This window comes from Budorcas taxicolor, chromosome 11 (genome assembly GCF_023091745.1).
Source record: "Budorcas taxicolor isolate Tak-1 chromosome 11, Takin1.1, whole genome shotgun sequence".
NCBI classification, from domain to species: Eukaryota; Metazoa; Chordata; class Mammalia; order Artiodactyla; family Bovidae; genus Budorcas; species Budorcas taxicolor.
This window is the reverse complement of record NC_068920.1, coordinates 163,218,881-163,244,937: the sequence shown is the minus strand read 5'-3', so window position 1 is coordinate 163,244,937 and position 26,057 is coordinate 163,218,881. Positions and strand designations below refer to the sequence as shown.

At 66.1% G+C, this 26,057-nt stretch overlaps 2 protein-coding genes across 3 annotated transcripts; one reads left to right on the top strand and one right to left on the bottom strand.

Moving 5' to 3' along the window:
* The first annotated feature begins 5,492 nt into the window (after positions 1-5,492).
* On the top strand, positions 5,493-17,568 carry AGPAT2 (1-acylglycerol-3-phosphate O-acyltransferase 2). The gene is made up of 6 exons (XM_052648794.1): positions 5,493-5,722; positions 13,421-13,554; positions 13,916-14,091; positions 14,352-14,447; positions 16,057-16,129; positions 16,899-17,568. Exons 1-6 carry the CDS (start codon positions 5,541-5,543, stop codon positions 17,072-17,074), a joined length of 837 nt encoding a protein of 278 aa, XP_052504754.1. The 5' UTR covers positions 5,493-5,540; the 3' UTR covers positions 17,075-17,568.
* A 649-nt stretch (positions 17,569-18,217) lies between these two features.
* On the bottom strand, positions 18,218-25,792 carry EGFL7 (EGF like domain multiple 7). Of its 2 annotated transcripts, none has more exons than XR_008200146.1 (9): positions 25,703-25,792; positions 21,992-22,113; positions 21,667-21,783; positions 20,581-20,696; positions 20,333-20,428; positions 20,035-20,199; positions 19,449-19,513; positions 18,732-18,862; positions 18,218-18,540 (listed from the first exon to the last, which is right to left on the bottom strand). XR_008200146.1 is itself a non-coding variant. In XM_052648795.1 (9 exons), the coding sequence occupies exons 2-9, from the start codon at positions 22,069-22,071 to the stop codon at positions 18,518-18,520; spliced, it is 825 nt and encodes a 274-aa protein (XP_052504755.1). In that variant the 5' UTR covers positions 22,072-22,113; positions 25,703-25,792; the 3' UTR covers positions 18,218-18,517. The 2 variants fall into 2 exon arrangements, 1 of the variants encoding a protein (XP_052504755.1); XM_052648795.1 differs by having other exon boundaries at positions 18,732-18,894.
* Positions 25,793-26,057: the final 265 nt, after the last annotated feature.

The following is a 26,057-nucleotide window of genomic DNA, read 5'->3' as shown; positions in this document are numbered from 1 at the left end:
TTGGACAGCAAGGAGGTCAACTCGGTCAATCCTAAAGGAAAGCAACCCTGAATATTCACTGGAAGGACTGATGCTGAAACTGAAGCTCCAATACTTTGGCCACCTGATGCGAAGAACTGACTCATTGGAAAAGACCCTGATGCTGAGACAGGTTGAGGGCAGGAGGAGAAGAGGGCAACAGAGGATGAGATGGTTGGATGGCATCACTGACTCGACGGACATGAATTTGAGCAAACTCCGGGAGATAGTGAAGGACAGGGAGGCCTGGTGTACTGCAGTCTGTGGGGTGGCAAAGAGTCGGACCCAACTGAGCGACAGAACGTCAACGAATGAGGGGAGAGATGCACATCCCCCCTGGTCTGCTCTGCCCCAGTGCTACGTGGCCAACCCTCCACGGCTGGCTCAACTGCTTGCGTGTGAGTTCGCAGCGGGGAGAAGGCAGGAGCTCAGAAACCCCGCTCCCTGGGACAGGGTCTCCACAGGGGAATGCAAAGCAGGCTGGACAGACAGAATGGGATTGCTACCTGGGGCCCGCGTGCAGCTCCTTTCAGTGAGAGCGCCCTCTTGAGCCCGGTTCTCTGGAGGCCATCCCTGGTGCAGAAGCAAGCCAGTGGTTTCCGCCAGTGACTCTTCTCTGATAACCTAGTCGTCAGCCCCTTTCTGCGGGCAGTGGCCCAGGCTCAGCAGGTCAGGCCCTTGTTGTCCCCCGGCAGTCCGTGAGCTGGCGGGCACCAGGTAGCAGGCGTGTTCCTCTCTGGACTTACAAGGGAGGAGTCCTTCATTCATTCATTCACCAGTGAATTGTGCAGGCCCCAGCCACAGAGCAGGGAGCTGCCGGGAGAGATCTCAGGGGTTGGATGAGAGGAGGTGGGGGGTGGCAGCAGGAAGTGCCAGCCTCTGCCCTGCCCTTGGGGCCCCAGGGCCTGGCAGGACGCCGGGACATGGTCAGCACAGCACCCACAGCCCAGGCTGGGCCTGGCTTGGCTGGGGGAGGGCAGGGGCTCCCCTGCAGGCCCTGAGTCATGCAGTGCGGCTCTGGGTCAGAGAGCAAGTGAGGCAGAAGGGACTGCTTGGCCTGGCTCAGGGCAGGGCAGGGTGGCTAGGAGTCAGGGGAGCAGGCCAATTTAGGATTTCAGTCCAACACACGCAAGGGAGGGTGGAGGAGGCCTAGTCCCTCCCTCTCTCCCCAGCCCCAGCCTTCACAGTGGAGGGGACGCCCCTCACCCCGTGGCGGGGAGGGCTTCCCTAGGGGCTTGTGACCGCCTCCTTCCCCTACGGCAAGGTGGGACAAGAGGCGCCAGGCACCACTGAGGCCCCACAGCCGAGAGGCAGCGCCCTGGTCAGTGGCCGAGGCTGGGACGGAGCGGCGTCAGGCAGTGGGAAGCCCGCTGGGCCTCCAGCCCTGTCCAGTCCCCTGAGCTGGCCTGGGCAGCACTAGGGCAGCTGACAGAGTCTGGACGCCAGCTGGGTCAGGGGTGAGGTGGCTGAGGGTGGCTACCCAAGGACGAGCCTGGCACCTCACGCCATCCCTTCATGTCCAATGCCCCAGCCCTGCACTGGGCCCCACACCCGGCTGAGCACAGCAAGGCCCAGAGGTGTGGCTGGTCTGCAGTTATCCCTGGGGGCTGACCCCGGGCTCCAGGACCCATCTTCTGCTCCGTCTAGCTGGCCAGGGGCCCCCAGGTGCCCTCCTGCCCTTCTGGGCCCCCATCTGTCCCGTGGAGGACGGGGTGGGGCATCTCTGGCGTGTACCCAGCAGAGACCTGGGTGCCAGCTGATGTCAGGGGCAGGGAGGCTGCCTCGACCCCTGGGGCAGCCCCTCCTTGAGGCTTTCTGCCTTCAGTCCCTCTCGTGCCAAGGTCCCCACTCCCACCTGAGCCTGGAACTCGGACGTGAGTGTTGTGGCCGTGAGAGGCTGAGCATGGGGGCTGCCACCTTCGTGGAGAGCTGGCCAGGGGCAGGGAGGGGATTGCAGCTCTCGGCTCTCCAGCGATGGGAGAGGCCGCTGCAGAAAGGGCCTCCCCCCGGGGGGCTTCCCCTCCTCTGCTCAGCGGCATCTCCTGGACTCCCCGGTCACTGCCCCCGGACAGCTCCTTGGACCCTGTTCCCCAGCCCAGACTCCCTCTGGGAGGAGGCTGCTGCTCACCCTCCCAGCCCCCCACCCCTCAGGCTTGTGACGCAGGAGCTTGGACACCACAGCTGGGTGGAGGCTCCCTGCGAGCCCCTGGGCACGGGCCATATGTGCTTGGCCCCCTGGGCCCTGGCCAGCACCCCGGTGGAGCCCCAGCCTGTGGTACTGTCCTCACCCCCTCCCTGGGGATCCTGTGGGCCCAGCACCGCCCAGCATGGCAGAGACCCGGGAATCGGGCCCAGAGGCCTCGTCTCATCTATTTTTAAGCGCGAGCCCATGAAAGATTCACAGGCTGCTTTATTTACCAGTTGGGGGGGTGGGTGGCACACCCACCGAGAGGGCCCCACACACACAGGCCCTGGCAGGCTCGCCCGAGCACCCTCCCCTCCAGCAGGCACCTCCTTCCGCAGGCCAGGCTGTGCCCTCCCCTCCTGCCTTCCTCCCAAAGAGCTTCTCCCTAGGAGGGCCAGCCCCCCGGAGACGGTCCCCAGACAGCGGAAGTGGGGGCTCCTCCCGGTGCCCCCGACTGGGTGCACTGCCCCCGGTCCACGCTGTCCCTGATCTCGTGTGACTCTGAGGCGTTGTCCCCTCCTGGCTCCCGCATCCTGGCCTTTTTTTTCCTGGGCAGGTTTGAAGGGAGAGGAATCCACCTCCTGGTGCCAGAGGCAGAGTTGGGAGAGGCCTGGAGAAGGCCCCGAGGAGGAAACTGAGGCTCGGGGAGCTTGGAGCTTAACCATCTGTCCAGAGCTCAAAGATGTCGCTCGGCCGGGAGGGGTGACATCGGCCTTCAGAAACGCAGAGGCCCAGCCCTTCCCTCCGGAGGCCCCACCCAAGCCAAGGCCAACCCAGGGACCTCAGGGCCCCACCCCCGAGGCCGGGACTGGACGAGCAGGTGGTTCGTCAGGCCCAGCACCACCCCCGGGCCCCGCCAACCCCCGAGCAGGGCCAGTTCAGGCCAGATGGTCACCTGGTGTTATGTGCTGCTCGGCTGGGCCCCAGCAGACGCCCAGGAGGCCTCAGCTGTCACCCGGGCAGGGGTGGCGGGGCGGGTGACTTAATACGAACCAGGCACCTTCCCTGGGTGCTTGCAGGGACATGAGGCACCCCGAGAGGGTCACACAGGATGCTGGCACAATCCCTGCCCCTCAAGCTAGTGCTCCCTGAGGGGGCACGCTAATTTTAGAGGAAAACCCCTTGTCTCAGGGTCTCCACCAACCCAGAGGATCCTCTGGCGACTCACCTTCTAGAATCAAAAAGAGTTCCTCACAGAATACTGAATAGGTATCTCAGATCAAGTAGAGTCTGAGGCCTCCCCTTTCCCCCCGTTCCCGATCAGAGGCAAAAGTGGCCACTTTCTTTCTACATTTCCCCAGGGAAGGAAGGAACTGGGGAAGAAGGTAAAAATTGAGCCACAGCCCCTCCCTCTGTCTGAAGACAGAACAGTGGTGTCCGGAACCACCACGCCTGGGAGCAGGACAGGGCAGCGGATCAGGGGTACGGGGCCCGGGCCGGCGTCTCCCCATCACCTCTGTCAAGTGGGGGAGCGCTGGTCTTGGAGGCTGCTCGTGGCCAGGCCCCGTCCTCCCAGGTGTCAGTGGAGCACCCGGGGAGGTGGGGGAGAAGGGCGGTGAACAGGAACCCATAAACACGTGGCTGAGTCATGGGAAACGCTGGGAAGAGCGAGGCGGGGAAGGCATCTGAGGGGTGGGCGGCGCCGCCTTGGCACTGCTGGCGCTGGCAGCCACAGGACCTCGGGCAAAGCAGCGCTGTCTGCGGCGGGGGTTCTGAGGACAGGATTCACACCTCAACAAGAGCCCCCTGGGGCCTCCAGCTGAGAAACTGGGGACCCCGCGACACCGCTGGTGGTCCTGGGCCCACCTGACTCCCCGAAACCTTCTCTTCCAAGTCTCGCGGCAGTCCGTCAGCCCCATGGCAGCCCGGGCCCAGTGGTGCCAGCGCCCGCCCCTCCTCCCCGGGCGGGGAAGCACTCTCGGGCCTCCTCCAAGGTCGGGGAGACGCTCGTGGACTTGATGCAGGCGGGCGGAGGCGTTTGCGTTTGCTTGGTCGCCCGGTCACTCAGCTGTGTCCGACTCTTGCAGCCCCATGGACTTCAGCCTGCGAGGCTTCCCTGTGCCGAGGGGTTTGGGCCACAGGCTTTGCTGTGAAGCACGCACGGGTGTAGCCCAGGGGAAGGGACGCGCCCCTGGTGAAGAGCGAGAACGCCTGTGCCCAGGCTCCTCCACTCTCCTCAGGGAAGCCCTCGTCCCTCTGGGCCTGATGCCCCCCAGTCACCCCGTGATGGGCGATTTTGTACTTGTCACCCAAGACAGCGGTTTGGGGGCTTTAGCGAAGCATTTCAGCAACAGACGCCCCAGCATCTGAAATAGGGCAGAGGCTGACAACAACCTTTTGAAGGCCTCCAAGCACCACGTGTGAGGCCACTGGTCAATGGTAGCAAACCCAGGCCCAGGGCCACAAGTGGAGAGGCCGCAAGTGGAGGGGCTGCAGTGGAGGGACGCAAGTGGAGGGCACTCATGTACAAGGGAAACTTGGTGTTACAACCCAGGTCTGCTCCGAGATCTGTCGACGGCCCCCCAGGGGTGACCTGGGTCTGCTCTGAGATCTGTTGACCGTCGCCCCCTAGGGGTGACCTGGAGCTCCTCCCTGCAAGCCAGAGGCTGGCCGCACCCCTGCCCTGCCAGGCAGGCCCACCCGCTTGAGTTGAACTCAGTCGCCAGATCCCTGGGCAAGCCTGACACCTGGGGCAGGAGATAACCTGCTGGCCTGGCGCCCACTGTTCGGCACCCAGGCCCCGCCCAGACACTGGCCTCCTGCCTACCCAGCCCGTCTTCAGACCACCCCTCTCCCCAAGCCTGGGTCTCCCCGCAGTCGCCAGAGGGGACCCGAAGAGGCAGGCTATCGGTTCGGTCACTGGGCGCCGCTCAAGGGCCCCTTTGTGCGGTGACCGGGCTGGCACGCGCCGTCGCGGTCTGGGCTCAGGGGCGGTGCCGGCGGTTGCGGAGAGGGGTGGGGTCCGGCCCGGATGTGGGGGTCTGCGGGGTGCCACGACCCAGGTTACACGCTGCGAAGGGGCGGGGGCTGGGGGCGGGCGCAGCGCCAGCGGCGGAGGGTGGCCTGGCGCCTGGGCGGGGGCACCGTCCCGGGACGGCGGGGCGGCGAGGGGCGGCGACCGCGCGGCGGGTGTGGCAGACGCGGGCGGGCGGGGCGCACCTCGCCGCTCCCTCGCGCGCCGCGCGCGCCGGCCCGGGCGCCCCGCCCCTCCGCCCTCGCAATAAGGGGCGCGGGCCGGGCGGGGCGAGGAGGAGGGCCCGCCGCCGCCGCCAGCCCGCGCGGCTGGAGCCCAGGCAGGCAGCCCGCGGCCCGCGCCGTCGGGGCTCCGCGCGCGGCTATGGAGCTGGGGCCGTGGCTGATCGCGGCGCTGCTGCTGCTGCTGCTGCTGGCGCAGCTGAGCCGCTCGGCCCGCTTCTACGCTAAGATCGGCCTGTACTGCGCCTTCTGCTTCACGGCCTCGGCGGTGGCCGCGGTCGTCTGCCTGCTGCGCCACGGGGGCCGGACGGTGGAGAACATGAGGCAAGGGGGCCGGGCGGGCGCGGGGAGGGGGCCCGCTTCCGCTTCCCTAACTTTCCCGTGTCCTTTCCCTTCTTCCTGCCGCGCCGCCTCTCCAGGACACCAGGAGTAGGGGGAGCTCGCCTACGCCCGAGGGGAGAGCGGGTCGGGGAGCGCGCTGGGGGGTGGGGGTGGGTGGGCTGCGGCCTGCGGAGCCCGCGTCGCCGGGTCCCCGCGCCCTTGCCCCCGGGCCCCGGCCAGGGGCCGGCACGGAGGGCTTTACAGAGGTCTGGCCCTCGGCGTCGCGCAGGGTGCCGGCGGCTCCGAGAGGAATGCGGCGGGGCCGGGCTGGCGGAGGCTCGGTTCCGCTTCCCCGTGGCGGGGGTGGGGGCTCGCCGCCGTGCACCGTCGCGCCCGGGTGTCTCAGCCTCCTCCCCGCCATCCCGCCCGCCCACCTGTCGGGCGATGAGCGCACCTGTGCTCAGCCCCTTCCTTCCGCTTAGGAAGGTGTGGTGGCTCCAGCCCGGGGAGGTTGGGCGGGGACTGCTGGCCCTTGGGGTCCAGCTTTAAGCCAGGGGAAAATGCAGTGGTGGCTGGGATATCCCCCTCCTCCCATCCCCGGAGTTGGGGAGCTTGCTGCGGTGGGGGTCAGGCTGGGCTGACAGGAAGAGTTGGAGATCTCTCCCGGGCAAGGGTAGGGGCTGGGGAGGCCACAGTGGCCCGAGAGGGGCTCCTTGGCCCTTTCCCCCGGATTCCGATGGGGAGAGGCCATTGCTAACATGCCACCCTGTGGCTTTGGCAATGATGGTCTTTTGGCCGTGGCCTGGGGTGGGAATACTGTGGTCCCTGAGGCCCCCACCACCCCAGCGCTCACAGGGCAAGGGGTGAGGGGTCCTGGCTTTCTGCCCTTCCTGGCCTTGTCCATCCGAGCAGGCTGACACTGCCAGACTGGCCTGCTCTGTACAGTTCTTCCCGGCTGTTTTCAGGAATTTGTGGCTCCCGCCGCCCCAGGAGTGGGCATGAGGACTAAGAGTGGGAAAGCCTGATGGGTGGGCCATGGGTCTCCAGTGCCCCCCCTGCCCTCCCCCGACTCCACGTGGCCCAGGGAGCAGAGATCACAGGGGTGGCCCACTTGTTGCCTTTCCAGCTGTCTTCCCAAGCAGTCAGCTCTCTGGGATGGGGAAGGCCTGTATCCAGAAATAGGGGGTTCCTCAGGGCTGGGCCCTGCCGGCAGGGATGCTGGCCTGAATTTGAGGCCCTGGGACCCCCTGCAGACAGTGGGCTCACAGCCTGTGTCCGTTCCGCACCTGCTGGGTGGGAGCCAGCCACAGTGGGGCAGGGGGTGGTTTCCGGCAGCAAGGGCTGGTGGGCTCCTCGGAGGGGCAGCTGCCCTCCCGAGGCCAGGCCCGAGGGTGGCGCGTCTGTTTCTGAGGCAGGAGGGGACCCTGAGCCTGGCTTGCGCTGCGTGCAGGTGGGAAGCGAGTCCTGGAGCAGGCTTGCAGCAGGCGTTCCTAGCGGTCACCTTCTCTCTCCCTGGCTCTGTGTTGTCTTTAAAAGGTCCAACTCGCTCTTCCAGGCCTGGGCTTGAAAGCTGCTTCCCCAGGGTCAGACTGGAAGTCACAGCCACCCTTTCCGATCGTGGTGGACTGGCAGGCCGACCTGACCAGCACTTGGCACCCCAGGCCTAGCCAGCCCCGTGGCCTCTGCTGCCTCGGGCTTGTTCCCCGAGCCCAGAGCCCAGCTTGGCCCCCAGCCTCACATGAGATTCGGGCCTGCTGGGACGTCCTTCTCAGCTCAGGAGGGAGCTCCCTTCCCTGGGGCAGCCCCTGACTCAGGCTCTGCACAGGCCAACCCAGGACATAAGAGAGGTGCTGAGTCCTCCCCAGAGAGAGGCAAGCCTGGGGGTCTAGGAACCCACAGCCCCCTTCCCCTGCAGCCCCAGGTCCCACAGGGTGGGTCATAGTGATGATACCCACGGCTCCCCAGTGATGGCAGAGAGGAGGGTCCCTGTGAACACGAGTTCCCCAAGGGACACGGCTGTGGAGGGCTGAGAAATGCAGAGGTCGTGGAGGCGCTGTGTCCCTCTAGGCGCTGTGCCCCTCCAGGGACAGGCGCACGAGGACAGGTGAGGTTGGGGGGCCGTGTGGACAGGCTCCCTCATTTCAGGCCCGTCCTGGGCTGGACTGTGGGTGCCTGGCTGCCCCCCTCTCCAGTCTCACCCTGACTTCCAGAAAGGACTCTGCCCATCAGTTCTGTCTTGCACCCCCATGCACTGGCGGATGCTTCATCCTTAGGGAGAGGGGTTGTTCCTAGTCCCATTTTATGGATGAGTCCGCAGAGAAGCAGCTTGAAACTCCTGTCTCCGGGGGTTGGAGCAGCGGGGAGGCAACTGGTAGGTCCCAGAGCTAGGACGCGGCGGACCTGAGCTGCAGAGCTCAAGGATGACTTCAAGGTGGGTCTTTTCTTCGGTCTCACCCAGCATCGGGGCTGGGGCAGCCCTGTGGCTGCAGACCAGGCTCGGGGAAGTCCTAAGTTCCAGGAGGCACAGCTCAGCTCCACCCATCCCCTCGCTTTCCCATCTTCCCTGTAACCAGCAGCCCGTCTCTGTGATGGGGCAGCCAAGGAGGCTTTTGCCACTGGGTTGTGAGTTTTGAGTGTGCCGGGCAGCGCTGGGAGCGGAGGGCCAGAGGCAGGCACTGTTGCGAGCACGCTGGGGCCGAGGCCAGGGACCCCCTCCCAGACTGGCGGGGGCCTGCGTGCCAGGCGGGGCTGGGTCCTCATCCTGGGGGCAAGTGCCCTTATCACACCCACTGGGCAGAGAAGAGAGCGAGGCCCAGGCTAGCCCTGCATGTTAGAACTGGCTTTGGATGTCGGATCAGGAAAGCAGAAAACAGTACCTTAACGCAGAGAGTTTCCTTTCTCACACGTTCCAGGCAACCAGGACAGGGGCCACAGCTAGGCTACAGGGTCCGGGGCAGGAGAGTGAGGCGCTGGGTCGGTGGAGCCCCCACCTGCTCAGAACGTTGAGGATGGGCATTGCTGCAGCCAGGGCCTGGGGTGGGACGGTGGGGGCAGCCCTCCCCCTGGGTGGACTCCTGCAGGCCCGGAAGCAGAGCTCCCAAGATCTGGACACTGCTCGCAGCCCCACCTCCTTCCAGGCCTCTGGCCTCCACCCCACTCCTGAGCCCCCGTTAGCACCTCTGGGCACCCGCAGAGGCTAGCGCCCCCAGCTCCTGACCACCCAGTGTTCCGGCTCATCTGATGCTGGGGCCTCCTGTCCCCTGAGCAGACCGATGGCTCTGTGTGCCTGCCCTCCTGGCAGGGCCTTCCCGAGTGAGTTCCCCCAACCACCCCCATCCACCCCCACCAAGTCGTAAGGCAAAGCCCACGGGGTCTGGCTGAGGACTTGGCACCACTTGGCCGAAATAGCTACTGGGTCTCCCCAGAGCTGTCTAGCCTGAGTCGGGGCTGAGGGCAAAGTTCAGCAGGTAGCCGAGACCTGACCTTGAACCACCTCCCAGTGGCCGGGAGCAGGTACCGGCTGGGGGAGGGGCTTCTTTCATTTACTTTGGATTCTTTTCTGCCTGCTTTGTCGCCAACATAGCTGCTGTCTGTGGAGGGCCCCCCTCATCTAGCTCGACCCCTCCACGACCTTCCAATCTCACGAGTGGAAACAAGAAGTGTAGGGAGGTCAAGTCCGTTGCCCAAGGTCACAGCTGTGAGAGGAGCATCAGGCCCTGTCTGACCCAGAGCTGGGGCGGGGTCCGGGTGTCCGCAGATGAGCACGGCTGGTCCACAGAGGCTGGCTGCCAGGGCTTCGGCCCCAGGCCCCCGAGAATCCACACGTTTATGGCGCTTCCTTCGAGGCCAGCGGCCCCGATCAGGGTTAAGTGGAGGGCTCCTGAGAAAGACCCACGAGGGGCGAGGTTGGTGCCTCTGCTTAAGGAGATCACTGCCCCTGTGGGTCTTGGAAAGGGGGGCAGGCCCCCCTGCCTTGCGGGGAGAGCTGGCACCAGTCATCCACCTGGCAGCTGCCTGCAGTGCTTCTGGAAGGCTGGGCCACCCGGCTTCAGGCAGCCTTGGCTCTGCCTCCCTGGGAAGGCAGGAATGGAGCTGGGGTGTGAACATCCCTGCCCACACCTGTGACTCCCACCCTGAAGCTGGGGCCCTGCTTCCTGTGGGGAGGGGCACTGGGGTCAGCTGGGCTCCGAAGAGGCCTGGGCTGGGCAGGCCTGGCTGCCTGGGGAGGGCGGCTGATTGGAGCTTCCTGCTGGGAGAGAAGGGCAGAGCCCCTCCTGCTGGGGGTTGGGTGGGGGCCAGAGAGCCCCTTCAGCGGGTGAGGGGAGGCCTGCAGAGGAGCTAGAACCCTTCACCTGGCAACCCTGGAGCCATCGCCCCGCCTCCAGGTGGGCCTGTGCCTGGCATTTTTCATGCATTTTTCCAAAGTCAGGTTTAGGGGCGGGCTCCAGCCCGTCCCGGCTTCCCCGCTGTGTGACTCTGGGCAAGTCGCTCGGCTTTGCTGAGCCTCCACTTCCCTGGTGCAGGAGTATATGACCTTGTGGGGTTACTGTCTGAGCGAAACTAGACAGTTGGCGTCTGTCCCCGAGCAGGCTTGGCAGGTAGCGTGGAGCGCCTGCTCTCGGGCGTGGGTGTGGGGCGTTAGTCCCTACGGCTATGCATGTGCCGCACTTCAGGCCAGGACAGACTGGCTCTCCCTTCCCCGGGGCCCTGGAGTCTCTGCACAGCTTGGGCGGCCTCCCTCCTCTTGGAGGAAGCACTGTGAGAATGGTACGACGTCCCCACCACTTTTACAGAAAACCTTGACAAGATGGGACAGTAGGAGAAGGAAGAGCGAGACCCCTGTGCCCGCCCCCCTGCAGGGAGTGACTGGTGGGCCCTCCCTGTGAGGAGCATCGCTTGCTTCTGTCTGCTCCCCGGATGCCCCTTTTTTTTGCAGCTTCCTGTACTTACGTCAGTGGCGGTGTCTTTTAGTTTGAGTGCAGTTGTTTGTGAAATGTTGCGAGTTGCTCCCTGGGCCTGTCGATCCCTCCTGGAACCGTTTGGTCCTTGGGAGGTCTGCCTCAACTGGCATGGGAGAGGCCCCTGCTAGGCTGAGTATCACAGGATACTGTGATCACAGTATATACAGTATCTTTCATCACCCCCCACCCCCAAATACTGATCCTGTCAATTAGATACAAAAACAAAATATAGAGAAGTTCTGGAGATGGAAGTTAGGGACAGCTGCATTATACACGTGTAAATGGTTTAAAATGATAGATTTTATGTTATGTATATTTCACAACAATTTGTTTCCTTTTGGCTGAGTCAGGTAGCATGGGGGATCTTAGTTCCCCAATCAGGGAATAAAGCAGGGATCGAACCCAGGCCTCCCTGCATTGGAAGGGCAGACTGTTAATCACTGGACCACCAGGGAGGTCCTTCATCACAACTGTTTAAGAAGAAGAAAAATGGAGCCAGCGGATACCACCAGAGAGTGGCCCACTGTCCTTCCCAGATGTAGCCTGGGACTTCGCCTGTGAGCTTGGCAGGGTAATGCAAATGACAGGTTTGCATTAGAAGTCCCGGGGATCAATTGTCAGAAGAGGATTGCAGACCTCAGGCTTCCTAAGGGCTCTGCGAGGTGCTGCCAACCTGGCCTCCTCTGGAAACCTCTGCGGTCTCCCACCGCTGCCGGCAGCCTCGGGCCGTTTCCCGACCCCTGCCGGCACCTCCCGTTGCCCGGCTGTCCTCTGCTGACCCGAAGGAAGAGGACAGGGCTTCTCGTTTCATTCTGCATTTCCTCTGATGGCTAGTGAGGCTGCGTGCTTCTGTGTTGTTGGACGACGCACGTCTTTTCCTGTCCGTGAATGGCCTGCTTGCGCCCCCTCCTTGGGTCAGTCAATCTTCACAATGACCCGAGAAGCCGTCTCTTGGCAGTCGAGAAGCCCGAGGCTCCCCAGCTGAGATGGCCAGGCGAGGTCTCCTGAGAGTGTCCAGCCAGGGCACCTCTGAGCCGGATGGGGACAAAGGGACAGGCCTGGCTCGAGCTGGCAGAGGCTTAGCGCTAAGGAGGACGGCCCGGCTTCCAGGTCCAGCAGGGCTGGCTGGCCCGACTGCGAGCAGCCAGGGCTCAGCTGCCTCCCTCGCGGAGCGCCTCTCTCCCGCCTGTGCCGTGGGAGGAGGAGGGGAGAGAGACTGTGTGGGCCAGATGCGAGCCTGCCTTTCAGAGAGGCAGAGCCGATAAGATCCGCTCATGTGAGGCTCAGAGGAGTCTTATCCACAGAGACAGAAGGTGGGTGCTGGGCCTGGGGCAGGGTGTGTGTGTGTAATGGGAATAGCATATCTGTCGACTTGAGAAGATGAGAGAGTCCTGGGGACGGACGGGGCAGTTGTACAACGTGACCGCACTTGAACTGCGTATTCAAACCAGCTCAGAGGGTATATCTTGTGCTGTGTGTATTTTACCAACACTTTTAAAGACTTGAGTGGCCCCGCTCTGAGCCTCTGCTCTATTGAGAACCAGCTCTGGGCCCAGGCCCTTCTGGCTGGAGTGGAAAAGGCCTCCCTCCCGGTCAAGACTGTGAAGAGCTCCCTGGCGGCGGCGGTGTGTGTGTGTGTGTGTGTGTGTGTGTGTGTGTGTGTGTGTGTGTGTGTGTGTGTGCGTGCAAATCTTGTGCAGGAAGTGGAAAGCTCTTGGGTCACTGGGAGCTTACCCTCAGCCCCCACCCACCCACGGGTGGGAAGGACCCAGGGGGCCTGCAGGAGCGGCAGTGGAGTGACCTGAAGCCTCGGGCTCCATCACCCCGTGTGCACTGACCCCTGACTGGCACCTGTCCCGTGCCAAGTGTATGCAGTGTCAACCTTCTCCCTGCCAGCCAGCTACCCAAAGACAGGGACACGCTTGGTCTCCCTCACCCGTCACCTCCTGCAGGTTAGGCCCTTCCAGGTCACGAGTGCCCAGGGCAGCCTCCTGCCGGGAGCAGGGCCCGTGCACATCCTGGCTCCACTGGCATCCTTGTGTGACCTTGAGTGTGTGTGTGTGTGGAATGGGCAAGCTGCTGCTTTGTAGGACAAGGAGGCGTGAAGGCCATGTCACCTCGATGGTGCCCGCCAGGCCGGTCTCCCCAGCCGCAGCTCTTCCAAGCCAGGAAGCAGCCCTCAGCTCCTTGCCCAGGTCTCCGCTTGGTGCCCACGCTTCCCTTGCTTGGGTGTGGTTCTGCCTTGAGGGACGGGCACTTCCCGGGGGCCCCCCTGCCCCAGCCTCCTCTGCGGACAGCCTCTCCACATTGGCCCCTTCGGTCTCTGATGCAGCTGAGAACAGAGTTCGCCCAGCCCCGAGGGGTTCTCAGCCTCCATCCCCGCCGTTCAGCTGGGCCCCCGGCATGGGGTGACAAGCGGGACTCGGGGGGTGGAGGCTGGATGACAGGTGCAGATCCGGGTACACGGACGTGGAAGGGGGCATCCTTCCCACGGCTGGGTGTCAGGGTCCCCGAGGCCTTGCTTCCATGTGACCATGTCACCGGCTGGGGAGGCGGGGGGCAGGGGGGCACTCGCCATCCTGCTGAGGGACAGGACCTGAAGGCGCTCGGAGGGGAAGGTGGGCTCAGGGTCAGTGGCCAGCCTGCCAGGGTGGGCTGGGGGGTCTCCGGGCTGTGTGCGCAGAGCCCACGTCACGCCAGAGCAGTGGCGCTCTGCTCACAGGGCCCGTCTCCCCCACAGCATCATCAGTTGGTTCGTCCGGTCCTTCAAGTACGCATATGGCCTCCGCTTTGAGGTCAAAGGCCGTGAGACGCTGGACGAGGACAGGCCCTGCGTCATCATCTCCAACCATCAGAGTATTCTGGACATGATGGGTGAGGCCGGGCTGCAGGGGACTCTGCGGGAGGGCTGACCCTCCCCAGTTGCCCGGGGGTAGGGGGAGGCTGCTGTCCTACTCGGTGGAGGCTGGACCCAGCTGAGCTGGCAGGCGGGGGTTTGACACTGAAGGGAGGGACCTGCTCAGTGCCTGGACCTGGCGGGTAATGGACTGGGCAGCCTGTGGGGGGCCCCGGGCCCTGCTGCAATGCCCTCCCTGCTGGGAAGCTGAGGCTGAGGCCAGATGGTGCCCGGGGGCCAGAGGTGCCCGAGGCCCAGGGCTGGCCCGCTTCTCCGTGGGGAGTGGCCCCTGAGCTGTGCCGTCTCCTCTTGTCCCTGCCTGGCGTCTGGCGCCCACAGGCCTCATGGAGATCCTCCCCGACCGCTGCGTGCAGATCGCCAAGCGGGAGCTGCTCTTCCTGGGGCCCGTGGGCCTGATCATGTACCTGGGGGGCGTCCTCTTCATCAACCGGCAGCGCTCCCAGACGGCCATGAGCGTGATGACCGACGTGGGCGAGCGCATGGTCAGGGAGAAGGTGAGTGCCCGGGGCCGGGGCGCCCAATACTGTAGACACTCATGCCCAATTGTGGTGTCAGGTTGGCCCTGAGGGTCAGTCCCTGCGGCAGAGGAACACGCCTGATCGCTGCGTGTCTGTGAATCGCATACGGAAGAGCCAGGCGTGGGGCCTCGCTTGTCAGCGGTGGTGGTCTCTGCTGAGAAGGGGGGGCTCCCCAGGGGTGGGTGCCTGCCTGGCGGCCTCTGGCTTTTGGGTGCAGCCTCCTGTCTCCTCAACAGCTCAAAGTGTGGATCTACCCGGAGGGCACGCGGAACGACAATGGGGATCTCCTGCCTTTCAAGAAAGGCGCCTTCTACCTGGCGATCCAGGCCCAGGTGCGTCGGGGCTGCGGCCTCCTGGTGCGGCCGGGGTGGGAAGGGCATCCGGGCTGGCCTACGGCTGACGGTGACCTCCCGGCCGGCCGGGGCCACTGGCGTTCTGGGACCACCTGCCTCTGGACAGGCAGCACCTGTCTGTGAGCTGCTGTGGAGGGCAGTCCCTGGGGCCCCTTAGCCGCTCTGAGCGTGAAGGCTGGCGCCTGGTCAGCCCAGGACCAGCTGGAATGACACTCATCACCTCCACACCTGCCCACGGAGCTCCAGCACCTCGCTTTCCCGCTGGCCGGGCGAGGGGGGCTGGGGTTGGCGTAAAGAAGGCCCACTGACTGGGCTGTCGGGAGGGCTCTGCCAAGGCCGCGTTCAGTCCCCCTGCACCCCTTGCCGGGGCAGGTTTGGGACTGGAGGGTGGGGGGTGGGGTGTGCACCAGGGCTCACAGGGGCCAGGACAGAGTGAGTGGAGAGCCCGGCATGGGCCTTCGTGTTGCTCTGGTCCTTGACTTCTAGGGGTACAGTTTTTCCCGGGGATCTCGGGGGGATGGCGGGAGAGGCTTGGGGCATGTTCCCTCCGTGGGGCGGGGCTCCGGGTGGGTTCGGGTGCCCTGTCTCATCCCCCAGTCCTGTGCTGGGGGCTGTGCACAGGGGAAAGCCATCGGGGTAGGAGGGGCTTTCTTCTTGCCTGGTCAGGGTCAGGCTGCCAGCTGGGCAGGGCTCTGCCGTCTCCTGGGCTTCACCTGTGACAGGTGGCCTCGAGCACCCCCTGGTGGCCCCAAGCGAGGCTGGGAGAGCCTTCCTTCCAGAAGCTCCCAGCCTGCGCCTGGGTCGGGGGGTTGGGGAGCTAGAGAGAGGGGCGGATGGGGCTGGGGACGGGAGCCTGGGCTCTGATCCCCGCCCTGCCTGAGCACAAGGAGGAGGACACCCCCGCTGCAGGCCCGGGGCTGGTGTCTCTATCCCTTTGCGGTGGAGAAGGGGTCACGGGGGTCATGGGAGAGAAGAGAAGAGCAGAGCCTTGGGGGATGGTGGGGCCAGGGCAGTCTCAGCCAGGACGCCAGGCAGCGTATTTCCTGTCAGTCCCCTGCCCCAGGGCTAATGATTACTCCCAGGTGCCATTCCCGACACTGGCACCACCACCGTGGACTTGGCCCTGGTGTCTTCCGGGAAAACCGGAAGGCCCTGCCCCCTCCCCTGGCTGGAGGTGCCCCCAGCTCCTCCCTGGGGTCGGGGGAGAGGCTGGGAAGGAAGAGATGGTCAGAGAGGCCTCAGTTATCTCCTCTGGCTAAACTGGACAGGGCCCTGTGTCATCTCGGGACCCTTGGGGGATGTGGAATGTGAGTCCGGTGGATATGTGCCAACCCAGGAAGTCTTCCTGGAGGAGGGGATACTTGGGTGAAGATATGCAGGATGAGTTTACGGACTGGGGGCCACCCAGGGCACGAAGGGTGTCCCGGGGCAGTGTATGGAAGCACTCTGAGGCAGAGTGGTATGCCTGCCCGGTGGCCACAGGGGCCATGGGGGCAGGCGGGGCTCTGCCCCTGAGCTCGTCCCTGGGGATCAGGCTCCGCGGTCGGGCTGGGCTCCGTCCTCAGGCTGCCACATCTGCTGTCCCTAGGTACCCATCATCCCCGTGGTTTACTCCAGCTTCTCCTCTTTCTACAGCTGTAAGACGAAGCTCTTCACTTCAGGTAGCCCTCTGCCCCCCTACACACACACACCTGCCACATGGGGGCCCGGCCACCCGATCTCAGTCCCTGTGACACCCAGACCCCGCTTCTGGGGGCCACTCCAGGCCGTGCCCCTTAGTGACTGGGGGAAGAAGGAAGGAGGCCCCGCCTCGAGCCCCGAGATCAGGGCTCCCAGGGGTGGGCAGAGGCCCAGCTTCACACACATGGGCTGGGCCGTACCCACAGTTCCAAGGGCCTTAAGGGGTGCAGTTCCTGTGCCCGGGGTGGGCTCCGAACCAGTGCATCCAGGCCCGACTCTCAGGCAGCAGCCACCCAGGGACGCCCCTCACGCCCCCTGCCACGGAGCTCAGGACCTCCCTCCATCCTTCCCTCCAGACCCCCACGCGAGGGTGCCTGGTGCCCAGGTGGGAAGTGGGGTCCAAGGGAGAAGCTGCCTGCCCCACACCCAGGACCCCGAGGCCGCCTGCACCCCTGTGGATCGCAGGCGGGGGCTGCCCCGGGGCCTCCTGAGGGAGGGGATATCCTGGAGCCTGAGTGGTCCTCATGAGGCGGCGCGCACTCGTCCACGCCCGCTGTGAACGTGCCTGAGAGCGTGTGTGCGCCTGCGTCAGTGATTCTCAATTAAGAGCCAACTGCCGGAGACCAGGGTGTCGGGAAGAACCCAGTCCAGCCCAGGCCCTCGGGAGGCTGGCAGACGGCTGAGACGGGGGGAGAGAGGCCCCCCGCAGGAGCCCCCCAGGCACCTGACGCCCCCACCCCGCCCCCACAGGGACCATCCAGGTGGAGGTGCTGGACGCCGTCCCCACCCGTGGCCTCACTGTCGCCGACGTCCCCAAGCTTCTGGACACCTGCCATCAGGCCATGAGGACGCGCTTCTTCCACATATCCAAGATCCCCCAGGAGAACGGGGCCCCCTTGGGGCCCGACGCCCAGGAGGCCCAGTAAGCGAGGCCCGGGGCAGGGAAGGACCTGGCTGGACAATGGACAGAGGGGCTGCCCCCCCACCCCGCCCACCAGACACCACTGTGTCCCCTCTAGCCTTCCCCCCCGGAAGCGGGGCCTCTCTTCCTGCACTGCCTTGGGTCCAGGCCCCCCGATGTCCCTGCAAGGGAGAGTCAGCCCCCCAAGCTCTGAGGGCAGGGCCTTGCCCAGCCCTGTGCCTCTGGGGTCTGGCGTGGGAGCAGGTGTGGACCCCCATGGGCTGACAGGGCAGGGCCAAGCTGCCCGGCCCCACCCTCCTGCCCAGGCCTGCATCAGGCCCTCAGGGAGAGGTGGGCTCAGGGGCCGGGACGCCTGGGCTCACGCCCCCCGGTGGCTCATGCCAGCTGGGCCTCAGGGAGCCAAAAAGCAGGGTCTGCGGCTCCCGCCCGCCCTGGGGAGCGAGTCCACTGAATGGGTACTTGCTCCTCACTGTTTTTATAAACGGACTCTTGGAAGTGCCTGCTGACTCGTGCTCACTCAGAGGGTGGGCACGGCTGCCTCGGCTTCCCACCCTCAAGCTGCCCACGCTTCCTGCGCCCAGCCGTCGCCCTGGGCAGTGTTCCTGCCAGGGTTGGGGCCACAGTCACCCTGCAGTGCTTTCTTCCGTTGGGGGTGGCAGGCACGCCCGGGGTTGGGCAGGCACGTCGAAAGGAGGCTAAAGATCTGCTCTTTGGCTGCCGGCTGGGGGTGGGGCCAGCTGGTCACCTTCACTGAAACCACGCCCTCCAGCCCCACTGGAGTGAAAATGAAAGTCGCTCAGTCGTGTCCGTGTCCGACTCTGTGACCCCATGGACTATACAGCCCATGGAGTTCTCCAGGCCAGGATACTGGAGCGCATAGCCATTCCCTTCTCCAGGGCATCTTCCCAGCCCAGGGATCGAACCCAGGTCTCCCACATTGCAGGCGGATTCTTTACCAGCTGAGCCACAAACGAGAGAGGGCACCGAGACCCTGTCTATGGGGGCCCGGGGTGGGGGTGGGTAGCGGCTGGCAGCCTCCCTGCCAGCTCCAAGGCTGTCTGCCTCTCTCCCAGCACCTGGCTGTCGGCCTGGGGGAGGCCCGTCAGCTTCAGGACGCTCCCCAGACGCCTTCGTGGACGCAGCAGTTCAAGTCTCGCTTTATTCTGACAAAGGACAGGGTTGCCCAGTGAGAGGTGCCGGCCCCAGGCCCTGGGCAGGGCGCCTCGTACCGTCCTCGGCCGTGGACCCACAGGCCCTGAGAGTCGGCCGGGGTGCAGGGGACTGGCTGGCTGGTGCTGGATTCACACAGGACGAGCCTCACTCCACCCCGCCCCAGGTGGGGGCCCTGGGGCTTCCTTGGTCAGCAGAGGTGGGGTGGGGCGGGGCGGGGCGGGGTGAGGAGAGCCTCTCCAGGCTCTTGGTTGCCAGGACTGGTCAGGTGGGCCTGTCACACCTCCTTCTTGCAGGAACCTGTGGGGGGATGGGGGATGGGGTGGGATGGGGTCAGAGGTCACCGTTTCTCAGCACCTTCTGGCCAGCCAGACCCGCCCACTTAACGCCTGGCGGCCCCGCCCTCCACCCTCCGACCTCTGGGTGGGAGCAGGGGTCCTGGGCTGTGTGTGTTGGGGGCCGGGGGAGGTCACGGGCCCCGCAGCACTCACAGGAGCCCAGCTGCTCCTCCAGGAAAGAGATCTGCTCGCTCAGAGAGTCGATGCGGTCCAGCTGCTGGAGGGAGTGGGCCAGGAGGCTGCCAGGGTCAGGGAGTCCATGCTCCAGGGCGCGGGAGGCCAGGCTGTGCAGTGGGGCCAGCACGAGCTGTAGCTTCTGTGGGGTGGGCAAGGCCCCGGGGAGCCGGCGGGGAGACCTGTGTGACCCTGGGCCAGCCCCTCACCCTGTCCGTTCCGTAAGGATTTAAGGACAGTAGGGTGGCCAGCAAGCAAGGCACTGCCAACCTGCAGACCCAGGTCCAGCTGCAGGGCCCCGCAGTGTCCACCAGAGGGGGCTGCTGCGCTGGGACCCCCGGGAGGCTGGTGGACGCAGGTGACGTCACACGGGCCAGCTTGGCCAAGGCCTGGACCCCTAGTCAGAAGGGCTGGGGGAGGGGAGATGGGCTTCTGAGGGGGTCTCAGGTCAAGGACCTTGTGGGAAGGCCTCAGGGCACTGTCCCTGTAGGGACAAAGGCAAGGCATGGACTGGACCGAGGTTCTGGCTCTTGGTGGGGTCTCCGCCCCATCACGTCCTGGGGTCCCAGACATCGCCTGCTGGGCACGGTGCCCAGACCAAGGGCACCCTAGAAGCCGCTTCGCCAGGACACCCCCATGGAGCCCCACTCCCAGGCTGAGCCCCACCGACCCTGGGGATCCCTGCCCGGGCCTCACCTCCTCCAGCACGTCCACCCTCGACTGGAGCCTCTGTACTTCCTCCTTGACCTCACTGTCCGCTCCTGGAGAGGGCAGCTGCAGAGTCAGGGAGGCCCGCTCCCCGCCCTGCGCCCCCCACCCTGGGCCAGCCTCCCGGTGTGGAGCCCGGCCCTGGGGACCAAGTTCAGCCCCAGCTCCTGTCGTGTGAGTCCTGCCCCGGCCCCGCCTTCCTCCAGGGCCTCACCCGCGCCCGCCCACCAGGGGCCAGGGTCGCCGCCGTGCTCAGGGTGGTCTGGGCCGACGTCCGTGCGCGCGCTCCGTGCTGGGCTGCTGACGGCGCATTATTACTCACGGTACGAGTTTGAAGTGTCACAGCGCGTACCAAAAGTAATAATGTCCCGTCACCAGCGGAGGTGCTGTGTCTCCGGCTGCTCGGCGAAGGGACCCCGGGTGGCGGCGGCTGAGCTGAGGCCCTCCCCACCGTCTCCGCGGGAAGCCACGGTGCGGCCTGCCTCCAGGATCCCCATCATCACCTCCGCTCCCCTGGTCCGCCCTGCCCACCCCCAGGCACAGCGGCAGGAGTGGCATCTAGAAGGCACCTTACCTGTCGCGGGGTCAGGGGTCACCCTGGGGGCCCCTCTTTCAGGCAGGCAGACTGCCCCGTCCACAGATGGCCGGTGCCCCTCCCAACACTGGCACCAGTAACTGCCCGCCGTGTTGACACAGCGCTGGGGACAGCCGCCCCCTCTGGCGCTGCACTCGTCCACATCTGCAGGAAAGGGGGTGTCAGGCCCGAGCACCTTCCCGGAGCCCCCTCCAGACCCACCCCTCGGGGCTGCTAGGGCCTGTGGGAGGTGCCCGGGGGCTCCCTCCCCCTCTGGGTGGCTGAGTACCAGCCTCACCTGTCTGGCAGGCATCGCCCTGCCACCCTGCAGGGCAGTGACAGCGGCCAGGCTGGACACAGCTCCCTCCGTTCTGGCATGGTGGCTGGCATATTGCTGTGGGGGTGGGCAGGCCTGTCAGCAATGCAGGAGGGTGCCCGGGGCCCCGCTTGGGGGGTGGTGTGCAGCCAGGGGATGGGTGCCATGCAGGGCCCGCTCTTGCCCTGCTGAGCTCTGCTTCCCTGACACTGGGCGCTCCGGGGACTCACCTGCCCCACAGGCCCCCGGCACCCCACTGGTCCTCTTCCAGCCGGGGCAGCAGGCATAGCGAGGCCGGGCAGGGGCTGGCCCGGGGTGGCGGCGGTAGGCGGTCCTGTAGAGGGTCCTGAGGGGGCGGTGGCAGCTCAGAAGGGCCTATGGCCCTCACGGTGAGGCGGCTGGGGGGATGGGGGCTCTGTGCCGCCACCAGGGCCCCCCCAACTGGGGCCTGGTTTCCCCATCCCGTCACCACATCCGCCTGCCTTCTGGGCTGCCTCCAGCCCCATGCCATTCAGAAGCTGCACGAGCCATCTCCCCAGCATGGATGAGGCCAGCAGCTGTGCCCCCAGAGCGCCTCTACCCCCGGGGAGGGCACCTCGGGGTCCCCGCCCAAGCCGCCTTCCTGGCCCAGGCTGCCCCGTGGGCAGAAGCCCAGCGGAGCCTGGGGTGGAGTAGATAGAGGTGATGCCTCAGAGGGAGTCTCCTGTTCTGGGGAGGTTCTAGGCCCTGAGGGAAAGGGGCTTCCCACCCTGTCCCCGTCCCCCATCAGAGGTCCTTAAAAACTTCACGGAAAATAGAATCTTTCCCAACCACATCACATCCCCATAGCAAAGAGCGAGAGATTCTGCCCCCCACCCGCCCCGCAGCCCATGCTGGCTCAGACTGGGACGTGCTGGGTCTTGGGGGAGGGGAAGGATCTCCAGCTGTAACTGTCGGGGGGCTCCCTGGAGCCCAGAGGGCAGGGCCAGGAAGAGGCAGACTTCAAGGAACCAAGTGGGTAAAATCTTGCAGCCAACAATGCTGGGTGGAGGGGGAGTGTCCCCAAAGTGGAGGGGAGCAGACAAAATGGGGGACCCCTCTAAAATGAGGGTGGGGGGGCCGGTGTGCCAGACAGCCCTGGAGTGGCTGGTTCTTGCGGTCACGGCAGTCACTTCCTGAGTCCAGGGCCACCCAGGTGACACGAGGCTCCGTCTCCAGAGCACACTCGGACCCAGCCTCCGCAAGGCCTTTCACTGCTCGGGGCCTCGGTCTCCCTCCGGGGGCCCTCCCAGCCCCGGGGCTCGCGTGTGGCAGGCAGCAGTGGGGGCGGCGCTCACCGGTAGGTGCTGCAGGCTCGGTACCCGTCGCAGGTGGTGAGGAAGGGCTGGTATACACGTTGCACAAAGGACTCGGACACGGGGCCCTGGGGAGCCCCGACGACACACACCCTGCGTCTGCGGGGGGCGGGGGGAGAGACAGGGCCAAGAAGTCAGCAGGGGGCTCCCAGGGCTGGGACCCTCCACCCCGGAGCCCAGGGGAGCCGGGCACCTGGGCAGGGGATTCCCTGATGGCACGCTCAGCAGGGGCTGCAGGGAAACGTCAGCTCCCTGGACACTGGGGGCTGCCCCCGGGGAGGGCTGAGGGCCCCGAGCCCCAGCTCACCCAGGCCGGTAGACGTGCTCCGCGCTGCCCACTGCCAGCACCAGGAACCAGAGTGGAAGCAGCTCCTGGGAGCCCCACATGGCCCGAGTTTCCGGGTGGAGCGGCCTTCTCCTCGGGGTGGCCTGGAGCACAGAGCGCAGCCCTGTAAGGCCCTCTGCTGGTCCCCCCTCAAGCCGGCACCACGGGAGAGATGGTCCCCTCGGCTCGTGATGCCTGCTCAGCTCAGCCGCTTTGCTGGGGCCTCTCACCATGGCGGGGGAGCCCCCACGGCCAGTGCCAGCTCTCCTCACCCCCAGCCCACCTGGACAAGGAGGCTGGCCCTCACTAGCCACATACAGCCCGCCCTTGGACCACAGAAGGGCCAGGACATCGGGGTCTGGAAATGGAAGCTGACGCCCTTGCCTGGGGAGAGATGCACCTGGGCCCTGCTGGGCTCGGTCAGGTTCACCCGGGAAGGTGGGGGCCAAGGGGGGACTACCCCTCCCTCCCCTGGCTGGGCTTGGGGCCCTCCCACAGCAGGGCAGGGCTTGTACCCCAAACCTCGGTTTGCACATGGGGCATCCGTGGCAGGCCTGAAACCCACCCCAGCTGGCTTGGCCCTGGCAGCCTTCAGGGACCTCATGTGCCAGGCCTGGGAGCCTGGGGCTGTAGGTGCCCGGCAGGCAGGAGGTCCTCCTGGGTTGTGCCCGGGGCCTGCCCTTGGGAGGGGTCACTCCTATGCTGGGGCCTGAACCACCGTGCAAACCGCCTCCAGGCCTCCCAAGACTGGCTCCATCAGGGCCCGGACAGTGCGGGGGTTGGAGCAGCACCCCACCTGCCAGTGGAGCCGATCACATCCCTGTCCTGGCAGCGGGTGGGAGCCAGGGAGGCTAGAGAGCAATTTCTGGGACTGAGAGAAAGCCTAGCCCAGAGTCAACAAGCCAAGCGAGTGATAAGCCAAGGGGACTGGAGCGGGGCTGCCGTCGCCGAGTGCCAAGAGTCTGGGGAGCGCGCTGCTCCCCTGCTCTGGGAGCACCATCTGAGGTCCCCCAGGGTCCCCCGAAGGACAGGGCACAGGAAGGAGCTGAGCTTGTGCGTGTGCTGGGGGCAGGGAGCAGAGTCTGGGTACAGTCACCTCCCTCCCTGGCACTCAGCTTCCTCTGGCTCTGATGGGTCAGTCCCATAGACAGGGACCACCACGAGCATCGCCGAGCCCTGTATCCACACTGGGGTTCAGCTGGGCGCTCGGTCCAGGCCCTCACCCACCGCACCACCTGGCCCACGAGGGTCCTTCCTGCGAGCCTCCCCCCATGCTCTGTTGGTGGCCTGAGAGGGGAGGGCTGGGTGGCCGAGCAGGCAGAGGCTGCAGCGGGCAACTGAGGTGCTGGATTTAGTTTGGGGACACCAGGGGGTGGCTGCTTCTTGGCAGTTTCTGGGCTGGGGTACATCCTGCAGTCAGGCGGTTCAGGGGATGAACTCTGCAGGGGGGCACCCTGTTAGGGACACACTTGGGGGCCTGGCACTCCCGGCAAGAATTGAAATGAGGGGGGACAGGTGGTCCTGGGAATGGGCTCCGGGAAGGCAGAGGTGGGCCAGTGGGCTGGCAGCGCCGGGCAGGGGCCTCCCGGCTTTGGCAGACCCTGAGGGCACCCACACTGGGCAGTTGGGTGTCCCCCTCGTGCACATGTAACTGTCCTCCACAAACACCCACCCAGCACCTCCGCTACCTATGGAAAGCTGGCTAGGAAGGAAGTCGTGTTTTTTCAGAGGAGAGACTGGATTTTTGAAAGTCATGCTTTTCTCCTAGCCCAGAGGAAGCGGCTGGCTCTGGCCTCCTGCGCTGGGGGCGAGCAGTCTCATTTCCCTTTGCAGTTACAGCTCCACGGGGGCGGGAGACAGGGCAGGCAGGCAGGCAGGGAAGGGGGACCCATGCTGCCTCCAGGATGACAAGCAGTACTGCCCCATCCCCTCTGAGGGTCTGCAGGAGCCTGCCCCCACCTGCCCGGGGTTGGGGGGATGGTGCACCGCGCAGCCGCCACTGGCGGAGACTGAGTCCGCAGAGCAAGGGGCCTGACTCTGGGTCCCCCCTTCCACCGTGAGGGGTGCTCTGGACGTCAGGACCGGGGGTGGTGGATATGGGGACGCGGGGTGAGATGCCTCCCTGGGGGTGCGCCCTCTCCGCTGCCCACCCCACGCCTCCCCTTTCCCCCTGCATCGTGGGAAGCAGGAGCGAGGGGGAAGTGACCCCCTCCGGCCACCTCAGGGTACAGCTAGCCTGGGCTGCGGGGTCCCGGGCCCGCCGGGCTGCGGGCCAAGCTCTAGGGGAGCCGCAGGGCCCGGATAGGGGGATAAGGGGCCGCAGCGCCCCCCACCCCGCGCAGGGACCCCCCACCCCTTGTGGCAGGGCCCGGGTCACTCGTCACCAGCAGGGGGCGCCCTTTGCCGAGGCCGCTGGGCCCATTCTCCGGACCCGGGGCCGGGCTGGGGGTCGGCGCCCGCGGGGCAGAGCCCGGCGCTCCGGGCCGGCTCACCTCCGGGCTCCCTGCGGTTGCTCCGCGTCGCACCCCCCCTCCCCCCCCGCCCTCCCTCTCCCCGCGGCCCCAGCTCCGCGAGAGGCCAGGGCCCCCGCCTTCCCGGCCCCAGCCCCCCGGACCCCAGCCCGAGCTGTGAGCACACCCCCAGCCCGCGGCGGTCCCCGCGCCCCCAGCCGGGAGCCCCGCTCCCTCCGCACTCACCGCCCAAGCCGGGGCGCGCACGCGCCGCTGCCGCCACCGCGCCGAGGGGCCCGGGCCCCGCCCGCCCGCCGAGCCCCGGCCCCGCCCCGCCCGGCCCGCCCCCAGCCCGCCCCGGGCCCCGGGTGGGCGCCGAACCCCCCGCCCGCCCCCATTGCGCAGGTTGGGAAACTGAGGCTTCTCGGCAATCGGCGCCCCCGGGGCCGGGCTGTGAGTCAGCTAGAACCGGGGCTCCTGACGCACAGCCCGCCCCCGGTCGCTGCCGCCCCTCCCAGCCCGCTCCCCGGGACGCAGGGCTGAGACTGCGGCCAGGTGCCCGGAGGCACAGCCCACGAGAGCCGGGGGTAGCTAGCTCTCGACCCCCTCAGGCTGAGCAACGACTCCTGGGGATGGCCATCGCAACCGGGCGGCCAGCTCACTGGGCACCAGGGGTTGGCTAAAGGCGACGGCTGCTCTGCAGCCACACGTGGGGTGAACGGCAGTGACCCCCGGGCGCATAGACTTCTAGAGATGGGGGGTGGTGAGATGGGGCTGGCGGCCTCAGCAGCACCCTGGTGGCTCCTAGGTGTGTGCTGAGCCTCGCTCCCGGCCAGTGTGCCAGGTTAGGGGGCCTGTGGGGCTTCCACCGGGCTCTGCGTTTGTTCAGGACAGTTGGGACCACCTTTGAGTGTGCCTCAGGCCCCTGAGGAGTCCCCCGCAGGGGGCTCCCGGGCCATCCCCTCTCCTGTCCAGGCCCCTCTGCACGTTTGCAATGTGGGCTGAAGCAGCCCCAGGTGGTGGAGTGGGCAGCAGGGCCCACTGTGTGGCCAGCGCGGTGGGGACCAGGTGTGGGGCTGCCGGCCCTCCTGAGAACCCTGTCATTTGAGCACCGGGATTATCCCAGCCCTCCCTGGGCCTGCCTGTCTCAACAGTGTCTTCCTCGAACCCGAGCCCCAGCCCTGTTTACCTAAGTGCATGTGTGTGCAGGTAAAAGGTTCCTGCTGCTGCCCTGGGCACTCACCTGGGGAAGGGGGCTCCCTCATGCCCTGGACGCTGGTGGCAGCAGCTCTTCTGGGTGTTGGGGGCCGCCCTTGCCTCCCTGGTGCCAGGGTCTGTGGGTCAGACACACAGCCTTGATCCCCCTGACATGCCAGGGCAGGTGGGGTGGGGGGCCAGCGTCCGTGCTGCTGAGGGCCCTCAGCCTTCACTTGGCCTGCAGACCCCTACCCTCGGATGGTCATTCAGCTCTGCACACACCCTCAGCCTGGCTGTGTTCATTGCTAGGGGATCCTGAGACCCCCAGATGGAAAGTTTCTCTAGGCAGCTTGGGGTGCTGGGTGGGTGTCCTGTGGGTACATGGGGAGGGGGCCTTCGGG

Coding starts and splice junctions, on each gene's coding strand:
- EGFL7 (XM_052648795.1), bottom strand. CDS start 22,071: ATGTGGGGCTCCCAGGAGCTGCTTCCACTCTGGTTCCTGGTGCTGGCA. Junction 21,784..21,991: donor GAGCACGTCTACCGGCCTGG/GTGAGCTGGGGC, acceptor CGCCCCCCGCAG/ACGCAGGGTGTGTGTCGTCG. Junction 20,697..21,666: donor CGAGCCTGCAGCACCTACCG/GTGAGCGCCGCC, acceptor CCGCCCCCTCAG/GACCCTCTACAGGACCGCCT.
- AGPAT2 (XM_052648794.1), top strand. CDS start 5,541: ATGGAGCTGGGGCCGTGGCTGATCGCGGCGCTGCTGCTGCTGCTGCTG. Junction 5,723..13,420: donor CGGACGGTGGAGAACATGAG/GCAAGGGGGCCG, acceptor TCTCCCCCACAG/CATCATCAGTTGGTTCGTCC. Junction 14,092..14,351: donor AGCGCATGGTCAGGGAGAAG/GTGAGTGCCCGG, acceptor TCTCCTCAACAG/CTCAAAGTGTGGATCTACCC.